General features: G+C 59.3%; 2 protein-coding genes across 2 annotated transcripts; both read right to left on the bottom strand.

Annotated features, from left to right (window-relative positions):
* Positions 1-4139: 4139 nt before the first annotated feature.
* MIOX (myo-inositol oxygenase) lies at positions 4140-6564 on the bottom strand. Its single transcript, XM_039237471.1, has 10 exons — positions 6550-6564; positions 6001-6081; positions 5692-5772; positions 5390-5552; positions 5159-5226; positions 4932-5041; positions 4788-4855; positions 4644-4693; positions 4429-4541; positions 4140-4341 (listed from the first exon to the last, which is right to left on the bottom strand). Exons 1-10 carry the CDS (start codon positions 6562-6564, stop codon positions 4233-4235), a joined length of 858 nt encoding a protein of 285 aa, XP_039093402.1. The 3' UTR covers positions 4140-4232.
* A 2942-nt stretch (positions 6565-9506) lies between these two features.
* On the bottom strand, positions 9507-11051 carry ADM2 (adrenomedullin 2). Its single transcript, XM_039237516.1, has 2 exons — positions 10942-11051; positions 9507-10233 (listed from the first exon to the last, which is right to left on the bottom strand). The coding sequence occupies exons 1-2, from the start codon at positions 11049-11051 to the stop codon at positions 9906-9908; spliced, it is 438 nt and encodes a 145-aa protein (XP_039093447.1). The 3' UTR covers positions 9507-9905.
* Between the last annotated feature and the right edge of the window lie 358 nt (positions 11052-11409).

Below are 11409 nucleotides of genomic sequence, written 5' to 3'. Positions count from 1 at the left end.
TACAACTGCATTCTTAAGTAAAACAGACCTTTTTGTGACTTGGGGTGTGTGGTGTTGGATGGTCAGGACCAGCCATTGGGGACGCAGCCTGGCTGGTTTGGGGCCAAGTGGCCACACCCCTGCCCCACCCAGTCACCTGACCCTCAGCTCGGTGAAAAGGCAGATGACTTCACCGGCCCCTGAAAGGGTCTTCAGGGACACCAGAAGAACCACTGTCTTGGTGCAGATCATTTCTGGTTTCAGGCCATGGCTTGAACCTGAAATTTAAAGATTTGAACTTGCCATTAGTTTTTTCTTGGGCCGTCTGTGCCCTTAGGGGCAGCCCCTTCCTCCAGTGCCTGCTCATTGTCCCCCAGGCCTGGCCTTTGAGAGGCTCCCATCCAGCATAGCAAAGGCCATTCGCGCAACTTCCCATCCCTTCCACCACACTGCTCCAAAGTTCTGCCTTAAATGGGCCCGAGAACAAATTCTAGATTCCTCTAAGGCTCCCTTGCTTGCAACCCACCTTCTCAGAGGGAACGGACTGGCTCATTTAAAGAGAAACATGGCGAATTGGAAGCGCACTGGAAGGCTGAGCCTTGGGCCTGGGGGAGAAGCAGAACCCGGGGAGTTAGAGCAGGAGAGGGCCCCTGCAGGGGGGAGGCCAGCATGCCTGAGAGCCCAGCCCTACTCCCGTCTGTCTGCAGGCTCCTCGGCTGACCCCAGTGCCTAAGCCCAGTGAGGCCTGAAGGTCCCCGGGGGGACAGAAAGATGTGGCCCTGGCCACCCTGGCCACAGCTACCCACCCTGGAGCTTTTGGAAGGGACACAGACAGGGTCTGGGGACCTGGGGACAAGAGCAAAGATGGCCTCTTCTGCCGTGCATGGGGGAGGCTCCCCAGAGATGAGATCGGAATGGTACCTTTGGACCCAGAGAAGCAGAGTGCTGAGCACCCGCAGCCCATGAAGCAGCTCCAGGGAGGGCCCCCTCAGCACCCTGCACTTGCTGCCTGAGCTCACAGGAGGGAGAGTGGCAGAGGCCACCCAGGGATTTGGGTGCAAGAGAGCAGTTTTCTAGAAGGAAGCACAAGTGAGCGGTAAGACTTGGGCCGTGTCTGACACATTTGAACCTGCGCTCTCCTGAGGTCAAGGGCGGGTTACACGGGGGAAGCAGGGCAGGGAGGGCAGTGGGTGACACTTCCAGTGGCCACACCAGGGGTTGGAGTGGAGGGGAATGTTCAATATTGAGTCTTTAGCCACCAACATATGGACATGAAGTATGTCTCCCACTCTAAGAAACCAAGGCTCGCCGGAGCAGTGGCAGACCCCAGGTCGGGGCAGCCTCTGTGGTAAGCTGTTGGGGATGGCCGTGGAGAGGACATTACGGCCGGTGCACCCGTGAACTGGACCCTGGAAATCGGGGGCTCCTCCCCTCCGTCTTTGCAGCATGCATTCCGCTTGCTTCCCTGCTCCTAGAAGCTGCTCCCAGGGTGGCGTGTGGTGTGGAGACCCGCTGAACGGTCTGTGTGGCTGGAGCCTGTTCGGTCCTGATCTGATTCTACCTTTGGTTTGTTTTTAAAAAATAATCTCTACGCCCAACAGGGAGCTCCGCCTCATGACCCTGAGATGAAGAGTTGTGTGCTCTACCAACTGAGCCAGTCAGGTGCCCCTAAACCATGAATCTAGTGGGCAGATGCAAAGATCTACGTGCCTTGGGGCGCCCGGAGACAGGCCTCACATGTAAGTCCCCTTGTTTATCACACCTGCCGCCTACCAACCTGGAGCATCATCTCTCTTTCATGCGTCCCTGACCTCTGCGAATTGAGGCCGGTTTCAGATGACAACTGGGAAGCTCTGGAAGGGCTTGAGAACACATTCCCCCAAAGTTGTCCACATCAAATCCCTGGAATTAGTGAATGTGACCTTATTTAGCAAAAGTATCTTGTGACGCCTGGGTGACTCCGTCAGTTGAACGTCCAGCTTTTAACTTGGGCTCAGGTCATGATCTCACGGTTCGTGGTTCCAGCCCCAAGCTGGGCCCTTCACTGACGACGCAGAGCCTGCTCTGGATTCTCTCACTCTCTCTGCCCCTCCCCTGCTTGTACACTTGTGCATGCTCTCACTCTCTCTCTCTCAAAATAAACTTAAAGAAAAAAAAAGCGGGGCGCCTGGGGGGCTTAGTCGGTTAAGCGTCCGACTTTCGCTTAGGTCATGATCTCGCGGTTCGTGGGTTCGAGCCCCGCTTCGGGCTCTGTGCTGACTGCCAGCTCGGAGCCTGGAGCCTGTTTCAGTCTGTGACTCCCTCTCTCTCTGACCCTCCCCTGCTCACGCTCTCTCTCTCTCTCTCTCTCTCTCTCTCCTAAAAATAAATAAAACATTAAAAAAATTTAAAAAAAAAAGAAAAAAAAAGCATCTTGTGCATGTGATGAAGTTAGGGACCTTGAGATGAGGGGATCATCTTGGGTTACCTGGATGGGCCCAGGACCATGACAGGGTTCTTATGAGAGGCAGAGGGGCGCCTGGGTGGCTCAGTCGGTTAAGCGTCCGACTCAGGCTCAGGTCATGATCTCGTGGTTCATGGGTTTGAGCCCCGCATCGGGCTCTGTGCTGCTGGCAGCCTGGAGCTTGCTTCCAATTTTGTGTCTCCTTCTCTCTCTGCCCCTCCCCCACTCATGTTCTGTCTCAAAAATAAATAAAAACTATAAAAAAAGAGAGAGAGAGAGAGAGGCAGAGGGCACAGAGAAACGGTGAAGCCATGGGAAGACAGAGGCGAGGGGTGGAGTCACAAGCCAGGGGGTGCGGGCAGCCCCCCGAAACCGGGGGAGGCAAGGACGGCTCCTCCCTGGAGCCTGTGGAGGAGCACGACTCTGCCAACACTGTGATCTGACTTCTGGCCTCCAGAACTCAGGAGTATAAGTTTTTGCTTTCAGCCACCAAATTTGTGGTGATTTGTTACAAAAACAGGAAATTACCACAGTCTGGGTATCTTATCACACCGGACAGCAGGGTATCCACCAGAGGCTGCTGCTGCCATGTCAGAAGGGACCTGGGAGCCGTCTGGAAGCTGCACCCCAGCCCTGGCTGAGGGGAGTCCAAGCACCAGTGAGGGTGATAAATCAAGGAACCACAGCACAAATATGCTGAAATCTATACATTCTTTTTTTTTTCCACATCTATTTTTGAGAGAGAGAGACAGAGCACAAGCAGGGGAGGGTCAGAGAGAGAGGGAGACACAGAATCTGAAACAGGCTCCAGTCTCTGAACTGTCGGCACAGAGTCTGACACGGGGCTCGAACCCACGAACCGTGAGATCGTGAACTGAGACGAAGTCGGACGTTTAACCGACTGAGCCACCCAGGTGCCACAAGCCAAGTCTGAATCTGATTAAGTCTCTATGTGCATTTACCAAGTAGGAGGAAGTACTCAAAAAATATTAATAAATACCATGGGATGCAACTAGCAAAATCTCAACAGAAGGAAATTCCTTGAGACAAATGATCCCCATTCTTCCAAGAAATAAGGTGCTAGAGGGGCGCCTGGGTGGCTCAGTCGGTTGAGGGTCTGGCTCAGGTCGTGATCTTACAGTTCGTGAGTTCGAGCCCTGGGTTAGGCTCTGCGCTGACAGCTCAGAGCCTGGAGCCTGCTTTGGATTCTGTCTCTCTGCCCCTCCCCTGTTCATGCTCTGTCTCTCTCTCTCACTCACACACAAAATCTAAAAAAATGTAAAGAAATAAGCCGCTAGAAGGCAGAGGGGAAGCCAGGGCTTCAACTGTACTGTTGAAGACACATACTTGGGGGTGAGACTACATACAAGGGAGTTTATCTGCAACCCCAGGTGAGGGCTGCGCCTTGGGGCAGAGGAGGCCCTGGGGCGCTATCCGTGGCTTGCGCTCACTGCACTTACCCTGCGCACGTACCAACCACAAGGGTTTCTGCAATTTGCTCTTCACGCTACCAAGCATTCTGCTCTGTCTTGTTTTTGAGGACTTGGTGACTGAGAAGGTGAGGGTGGCCCGGGCAAGCCCGATTCTGACACCAGAGCGGGATGCATACGGTGGTAGGAGTGGCCGCGCTTGCCCAAGAGGCCCCTCTGGACACAGCAGACCCGCGCCCCAGTGAAGGTCAGACTCACAAGCGGCTTCAAGGTCTTTATTGCCACTGGGCAGGGAGTGTTGACCACAGGCGTGTACATGACCCCACTTTGGCTGTCACCCTAGCGCGCCTGACCGGGCCTGGGCGGGGCCAGCAGGCCGGTCACCAGCTCAGCACACCAGCACAGTACTTGTCGATGAGCTGCTCGTAGTAGGGCCGCAGCTCCCTGACATCCGGCAGCTCCGGACACTTGGTGTAGAGGTCGAACTTGCTGCAACAAGGGGAGGGACAGTGCCTCGTGAAGAAGCCCCCAGCTCCTCCAGCCCCTCCTCCCAGCCCTGCACAGAGATGGTCGTACTTGAACTCCTGCACCCAGGGAAGCATGGCCATGTCCTGCTCATTGCACAGCTGCCTGTAGTCACCACCCGTGTGCCAAGGGTAGAAGGAGTGGAATCGGACTATGTAGAAGGCCTGAGGGCAGAAGGAAGTCACACACAGCAAGCTGCAGGCTGGGCCCGGCTGGGCAGGGCAGGGCTGGGACGGGTTCTTGGTTTGGCCCCTCCCCCCACCTACCTCCGGAGGGAGAGAGAATTTGTTGAACTTCATCACCTGGTACATGTACTCTGTGGGAGACCAAGTGTCACCCCAAGGCACCCAGAGCCATGGCCCCCACCGTGGTCCCCATCTTCCCCGCTGCCCACCTCTAACTGGCCTCACCATCATGGCCCCAGGACATGAGGACGTTCTCCAACCCACAGTGCGGCTGGTACATGCCCAACTCTGTGCTGCAGGGAAAGATAGAGGGTGAGGGGCCCAGGCGCGATGTGGGGAGGAGGAGGGCCAGCCGCCCGGGAGGGGCACCTGTATCGAGGATCCTGGAGGTCCGGGTTGTCCTGGAAGGTGGAGTCATGGAAAACCACAGAAGCCTGGGGACGGCAGCCGACTGGGAAGGTGTCTCCAACAACCGCCCACTGGGGACATGCAGCCATGTGGGGGGTGACGTCCCTGCCCACGTGGAGGGTCCCCAGAGCCCAGAGCCCAGGCTGCCCCGGCCCCAACCTGTTGCCCCCTTCCACCCCTGCCCTTACCTGGGGCTCCCCTGCCAGAACCAGAACCTTCCCCAGGTCATGCAGCAGCCCCACAAGGTGGAACCAGTCTGGGAGGGGGAGGGACAGAACAGGCTAGTGGGCAGTGGTAAGGCTGGGGCCGAGGGTGAGGCTTGGGGGCCGAGGGGGAGGCTGGGGCCGAGGGAGAGGCTAGGAAAGGGCCAGGACCCCCCGTAGCCCCCCACTGCAGCCCACCACAGGAGGGGCACACACCCTTGTCGGGGTGGGCTTTCCGGATGCCCTCGGCAGTCTGGAAGGCATGGAAGGAATTGGGGAAGTCCACATCTGGGTCCGACTCATCCACCAGCCCGTCTAGCATGTCCACAGCCTCCAAGACAGTCATTTTCTTGTAGGAGAAGCCCCCAAACTGGGTGTGCTAAGCGAGGAAGGGGAGATCAGCATGGCCGTGGGGTTGGTGCAATCAGGGCCCGATCCCTCTCTATCCATTCAGCCTGGGGGTAGAAGGGAGGGGCAGCCCCACCCTGGGACTTGCAGCAGAGAGAGCTGCCAAGTACCTTTCTCCTGACGAAGTCCACAGTCTGCTGCGTGTGCATGAGCTTGTAGGTGGCAAAGACACGGTCCAGCAGCGGGCCAGACTGCAAGCCAGAAGGTCAGCCAGGAGGCTCCCATCCCTGCCCTTCACACCCATGCCGCCCCCCCCCCCACCCTCCGGCTCTGGTCTCCCAAGCTTGGCCCCAGAACTGTGAATGGGGGCTTCCTGAAGGCAGCCCCTGAGCTGTGCAAAAGGGGACATGCTGACTCCCCCGGGAGAGATCAGGCTGAGGTGGGGTTGGGCTTGGGGCAGGGCCGGGTGGGGTCCTTACACTGTAGTTTCGGAAGCTGCCCTTGTCTTTGGCCACCTCTGAGTCCACGTCGGGCCGGTAGACTAGGGAAGGGTCTGGGCCCTGGTTGGGTGGAGGATTAAACCCGTCTCACCTTGATGCCAGCTCCATGAGGACATAGGACGTCCCCTGGGGGCACCAGAGCCCAAGAGGGGGGTCAGCGGCGAGGCCGGTGGACAGCAGGGCACCGCCCCTCCCCAGCACACCAGCCATCTGGGGTGGCCTCGCTCTGGGTGTCCTTATCTGCAAAGTGGATGTCAGCGGGACGCCTGCTTCCAGGGCGATGCACCGCGTGCGGGATGCTGCATAGGAGCGCCGGGAACCTGGCATCTCCCGACAGAGACCTGGGTCTGCAGGGAGCCCCGCGTGGGGCCGTTGACCCTTGCCCCAGCTAGACCGGAAGGAGGAAGCCCTTTGACCGGGACCAGCAGGCCGGTGGGAATCAGCTCGGTGGGGGGGGTGTCTTGAGGGACAACCAGCCACTGGGCGATCAGTCAGTGGGGCCACATGTGCTGGGTCTGGAGGACTCACCACAGCCGCCTTCATCTTGAGGGAGCAGAGTTGGCAGGTGGGTCGGAGTGTGCCCCTATATATGCCCACAGGTTACATAAGTGACCGGACACCACCCAGCCCCTTGGCCTTGGCCCTCGGTAATGAGTGACCATCCACCCTCCTCCTGGCCTCAGAAGTTAATGTGTCAGCGCAGGAGCAGCTCCCAGAGGCCCCGGCCCCGGCCCTGGCCCCAGCCCCCTCTCCCTGATTTCAGCCTCTCTGGGCAACTGACCTGATTAGGACTTGGAACTCTTACAGCCGCTCCAGCTCCACCACCAGCCTCCTGCTCTTCCTCCAAGGGTCTTAAACACCTCCCTGCCCACAGTAGGCCCCTCCCGACAGGTGGTGCAGACCCCAGGCCCCACCCATCAGCCTCGGGCCCCTGGGATTATGGGAAGGCCAAGGTTTATAGGAAAAGTTATCCTGACACTGGCTAAGTGGGAGTGAAAGATTTTATTCACGACGATCGCAACAGGGGAGGGAGAACCCGGCCAAGACAGCTAGGGATTGACTGCCAATACGCAACGTAGGGGTCAATGGACAGAAAATTGCTAAGGGGAGACACAGAGGCTGGGGGACCCTTGCTGAAGGCAGGCCAGGTGATCAGACCTCAAGGGCAGGGGATGCTTGCTAATACCGGGTGAGGCCTAGCGGAGCAGCCTGGCTCAAGTTTGGTCAATGTGGGGGTGGGGGGTCTTTGTCTGGTTTTTGAGGTGAGGAGCGCCATCTCCTCACAGAAACAGCTGGGGCCCAACGGATCCATATGCCTTACCCCAAGGAGGAGGAAGACGCACAGCAAAACAAATCATTGTCTTATATTGGAAAGGCCGGCGATCCTGAGAAAGATCGGGGGGGGGGGGGGGGGGGGGGGGGTGGGGGGGGGGGGGTTATGCTCAGTATGGTGGAGCCATCTGGGGGCAGAAAGGGGGAGGACAGGGGTGAAGGTGTCAGGGTGTCAGCCTATGCCCCTCTGGGCATGTGGGTCTCAGCACCCGCTCAGCCTCATTGCAGACAAGTGGCCTGGGTGGGGCGTGCTGCTCTTACTGTGATGGTCTTCTGCCAGTGCTGAGGATAAACAGGGGTCCCCCATGTAAGGTGGCAAAGTGCAAGCTGCCTTCAGGAATCTTCTGACACTTGCCACATGCTGTCATTTGCTTATTTTACCTTTGAGTTTAATTTCCTTCTGTCTCCTCCCACTACGATGTCACTTAAGGGGGAGTATTCACTAATGCTTCTCTCACGTGCTCAGCAAGCATTTGCTGAAGGAATGGAGGGGGGCTCCAGGGAGGTGGCTGGAGCCATCACCCCAAAAGCAGGTGGTGGCTTGGACTAGAAAAAGGAGCAAATGACCAGCCAAGAGAGTTTGTGTGAGGGAGATGGAGGAGAGGCAGAGAGGAGGGGGCTGGCGGGGGTCGGAGGAACTTGGCATCAGGGGGCATCAGGTAGGTGGCCCAGACATGGCCTGGAGCTCAGGGGTCAGGTGGATGCCAGGTGCAATGCTGTGGCCTCGTGGCCCAGCACAGGGAAGCCTTGAGACCAGCAGTGCATCCTGCTTTGAGAAAAATGAACCCAAAACTGGTGGAGTTCCTCAGCAAAGGCACAGGGCACAGAATTCTGGGGGTCGGCGGCTCTGACCAGTGAGGAAGGGGCAATGTGGGGGTGTCCCTGGCAGAAGGAACAGCTTGTACAGAGGCCCAGACCAGATGCAGGCCCAGGACAGGAAGCCTGGGGGGGGGGGGCGGTGAGCCGAGTGGTGTCCTAACTCTCCCAACTTGACCCTCCCAGACCCCGCCTCTCTCTCTGGCCCTGCCCCGCTGCCCGCTCTCCCTGCCTGCCCTGCTGACCTCCTCCAGGGACCACAGGCACATGGCTCTGAGGCCTGGCCCCCTGGCCTCTCCCACACCCACTCACTCACCTGGTTCCAGCCTCTCTTAGCTGCTCTGGGTGAGGGTGGGGGCTTCCCCAGCCACACCCACACCTCCTGGGGACTCCGCTCTCGGCTCCCCTGGGAGCCCTGCCAATCCTCCAGGCAGCCAGCCCCGCTCTGCTTCCCACCACACCACTGACCACACTCGATTCAGGGCAGGGACCAGCCCGAACTGTCCCCGCAGGGCTTATGGCATTCTCGAAACGCCCATCTGGGCTCCCACCCTCCGGGGAGGGGGCAGGGCACCTGAGGGGCTCTGTGGGTGGGCACTCCCCTGCCCTCTGTGGCTGCAGTTTCTGCTTCTAGAAGTGGGATGACAGCACTTCCCTCAGAGTGGCCCAGAGGGGGACAAGGGCAAATGTTGACAGATTAAGTGACATTATGAGTGTTTGCCAAGTAATAGAAACCTCCCTTCAGAACCCTGGGTCATGCCCGCATGGCACGGGGGCGTCAGTAATGAGGGACTAGCAAAGGCTCAGGTATCACAGGGTGTAAAGGCCCTACCTGGGTTGGGGGGGACTTACCAGGAACTGGCTGAAGTCTTTATTTTAAGCCCTTAAGGACAATCCACCTCCCCAAATTCTCAGCAAGCCTGTTCCAGCCTTCTGCTATCGCTGAACTGCCTCCCCCCGCCCCCACCCTGTAAATCCCAGAGCTGGGCAGGGTGGGGCCGGGGAGATTGTATAGCCTGTGGCGCCCCCACCCTTGTTTGACCATCCTCAGGTGGGGATGTTCTGATGTGCCTATCTGGGCTGGGAGATCTTGCCCCCACCCAGCCCCACCTTGCCCTGAGGGATGGGAAGGGGCTTTGGCCCAGCGGCCCCAGTCTGGTTCCTGAATCTCCACGCCCTCTCCCAGGCTGGAGGTGGGGGGCCTGTCCTCTCTCACCACAGCCCTGGGGACGGGTACCACTACCACAGGGGGTCCTCCTCCCTGCTGTCCTCCCAGTCTCAAGGGCACAGGGAGTGGAAAGGCTGGGGACCCGGGACAGACCAAACACACATGCCAAAGCCAGGGTTTAATCTGATAACTCCAGACCAGAGGGGAAGGGGCCACACTGGCCCATCTCCTGGCCCAGCGTGGCCCTGGGTCTCCTGCTCCACATACTTGGGCCGCCCCTGCCCCTCTGAAGTCCCTTTCCGGAGACCAGGCTCACTGCAGATCTACTCGGGTTGACACATGTGCGTGGCCTTCCATGTCCAAAGCCAGTCAAGGTTGCGTGCTACGGGACCGGGTGGGTGTGGGGTGGGGTGGGAGTGGCCTTGGGGGCCTGCATGCTTTCTGGTTAAGGCTGTTTGCAGGAGGTCCAGGGGGCTGGGTGGAGGCTGGGGGCCCAGGTGCAGCTCTGGGACTGGGGGTGGGGGGCAGCATCCCAGCCGGGATGGGCAGAGGTACGTCCTGCTCCACCTCAGCCGAAGCTGTTGGCGCTGCTGAGGTCCACGGGGACTGTGTCCTGTGAGTTCCCTGGGTTAAACAGCTTCCACAGGCGGTGGTTGAGGTTCTGCACCTGGCAGGTGCTCAGCATACAGCCCCGTTGCGCGTGCTGGGCTAGGGACCTGCGGAAGCCCAAGTGTCGCAGGGAGCCACCACCCTGGAGACGCTGGGCCATGGCTGGGGCTTCGTCTTCGTCGGCGCCCCCCTGTGGCTGGAGGGCCTGGTGTAGCTTCCACATCACAGGCTTACCCGCAGCGTGTCCAGGCCCCAGGCCACTGGAAGAGGTCAGGGCTGGGGGCACCCTGCAGAGGGGGATGGAGGAAGTAAACCTGATGGCCCAACCTTTCCAGGACCCTCCAAACACAACCCACTTACCCCTCCACACAGGCCTGGGGTCACAGGCAAGGGGAAGCCCAGTTTCCCCAACAGCCTGGAGCACAGCCAGGGGAACCCCACAGCACCCCTCTACACACACACACACACACACACACACACAGCCTGTTGCATGGCCAGGGGAAGCCCATGGCCCCTTGTGAGCTCTGGGCTTGGGTCCTGGCCCTCAGCCATCACAGTAGCCCAGGCCGTGTGTCCATTTACCTGGACGAAGGGCACCCCTGGCCTCTGTCTGTGGGTCACTATACTCATGACCCCAGTGACCACCCCCCCCAGCCCTCCCCTTGGAGTGAGGGAAGGTGGGCAATCCTGGGATTCCTCCAGCCTCCCCTATCCTAGGCAACCTCTCCTCGAAGGGATTCCTCTACGAATGGGGGAGGGGAGTGCCCTAGGAGGGAGGCCAAGAAAGAGGGGTCCCTTGCCCTGCTCAGGATTTGCTGAAGGCATATTTGCTGGCCTCTCATATAGAGGGTAAGCCCTAGAGGCAGGGGGTGGTTTCTCCACTGCAGGAAGAATGGGGGGTTTCGGGGAGAGGGGAGTTGAGGGAGGCCTCCCCATGGATTCTGATTTCCTTTTCCTTAGGCCCCGAGGTTTGGGCTGATGTGAACCCCACTCACCTGAGTGGGACAGGCCATTGGCTTCCATCCAGGCTGCTGGACAGTGTGCTTGGGAGCAGCAGGCAGAGGAGGTTGATGCAACCAAAGGTGAGCGGCAGGGGCCAGGCCATGCGGGCGGGGCTGGAAGGAGTATGAGCCAGGTAGCTGTGGGGAGCGGCCCTTACCGCCAGCCACCCCTGAGCCCGGCACGTTGGAAGCCCTGGTGATCGGGGGTGCAGGCGTGGGCACAGGCAAGCTTGTACCTGTGTCTAATGGCGAGAGGGTCTCAGGCAAGAAGCAGGCCAGTGGGTCGGCCTGCTGTCTGTTGGCTGGGTGGAGAACACCTGGCAGGTGGGGGACCTCCTCAGTCAGGCTGCAGTCTGTGGGTCCTGCTGGAGACCTGGCCTCCACATCTCCAGATCTAAATAGTCTTTCCAGGAGGAGGCGGAGCCGGATGCCCCAGCTGCAGGGGGGGGCCCTCCTGCTCCT

This window comes from Hyaena hyaena, unplaced genomic scaffold (genome assembly GCF_003009895.1).
Source record: "Hyaena hyaena isolate Hyena2069 unplaced genomic scaffold, ASM300989v1 scaffold_4, whole genome shotgun sequence".
NCBI classification, from domain to species: domain Eukaryota; kingdom Metazoa; phylum Chordata; class Mammalia; order Carnivora; family Hyaenidae; genus Hyaena; species Hyaena hyaena.
The sequence above is the reverse complement of the archived record's forward strand: the minus strand, read 5'-3'. Positions and strand labels throughout refer to the sequence as shown.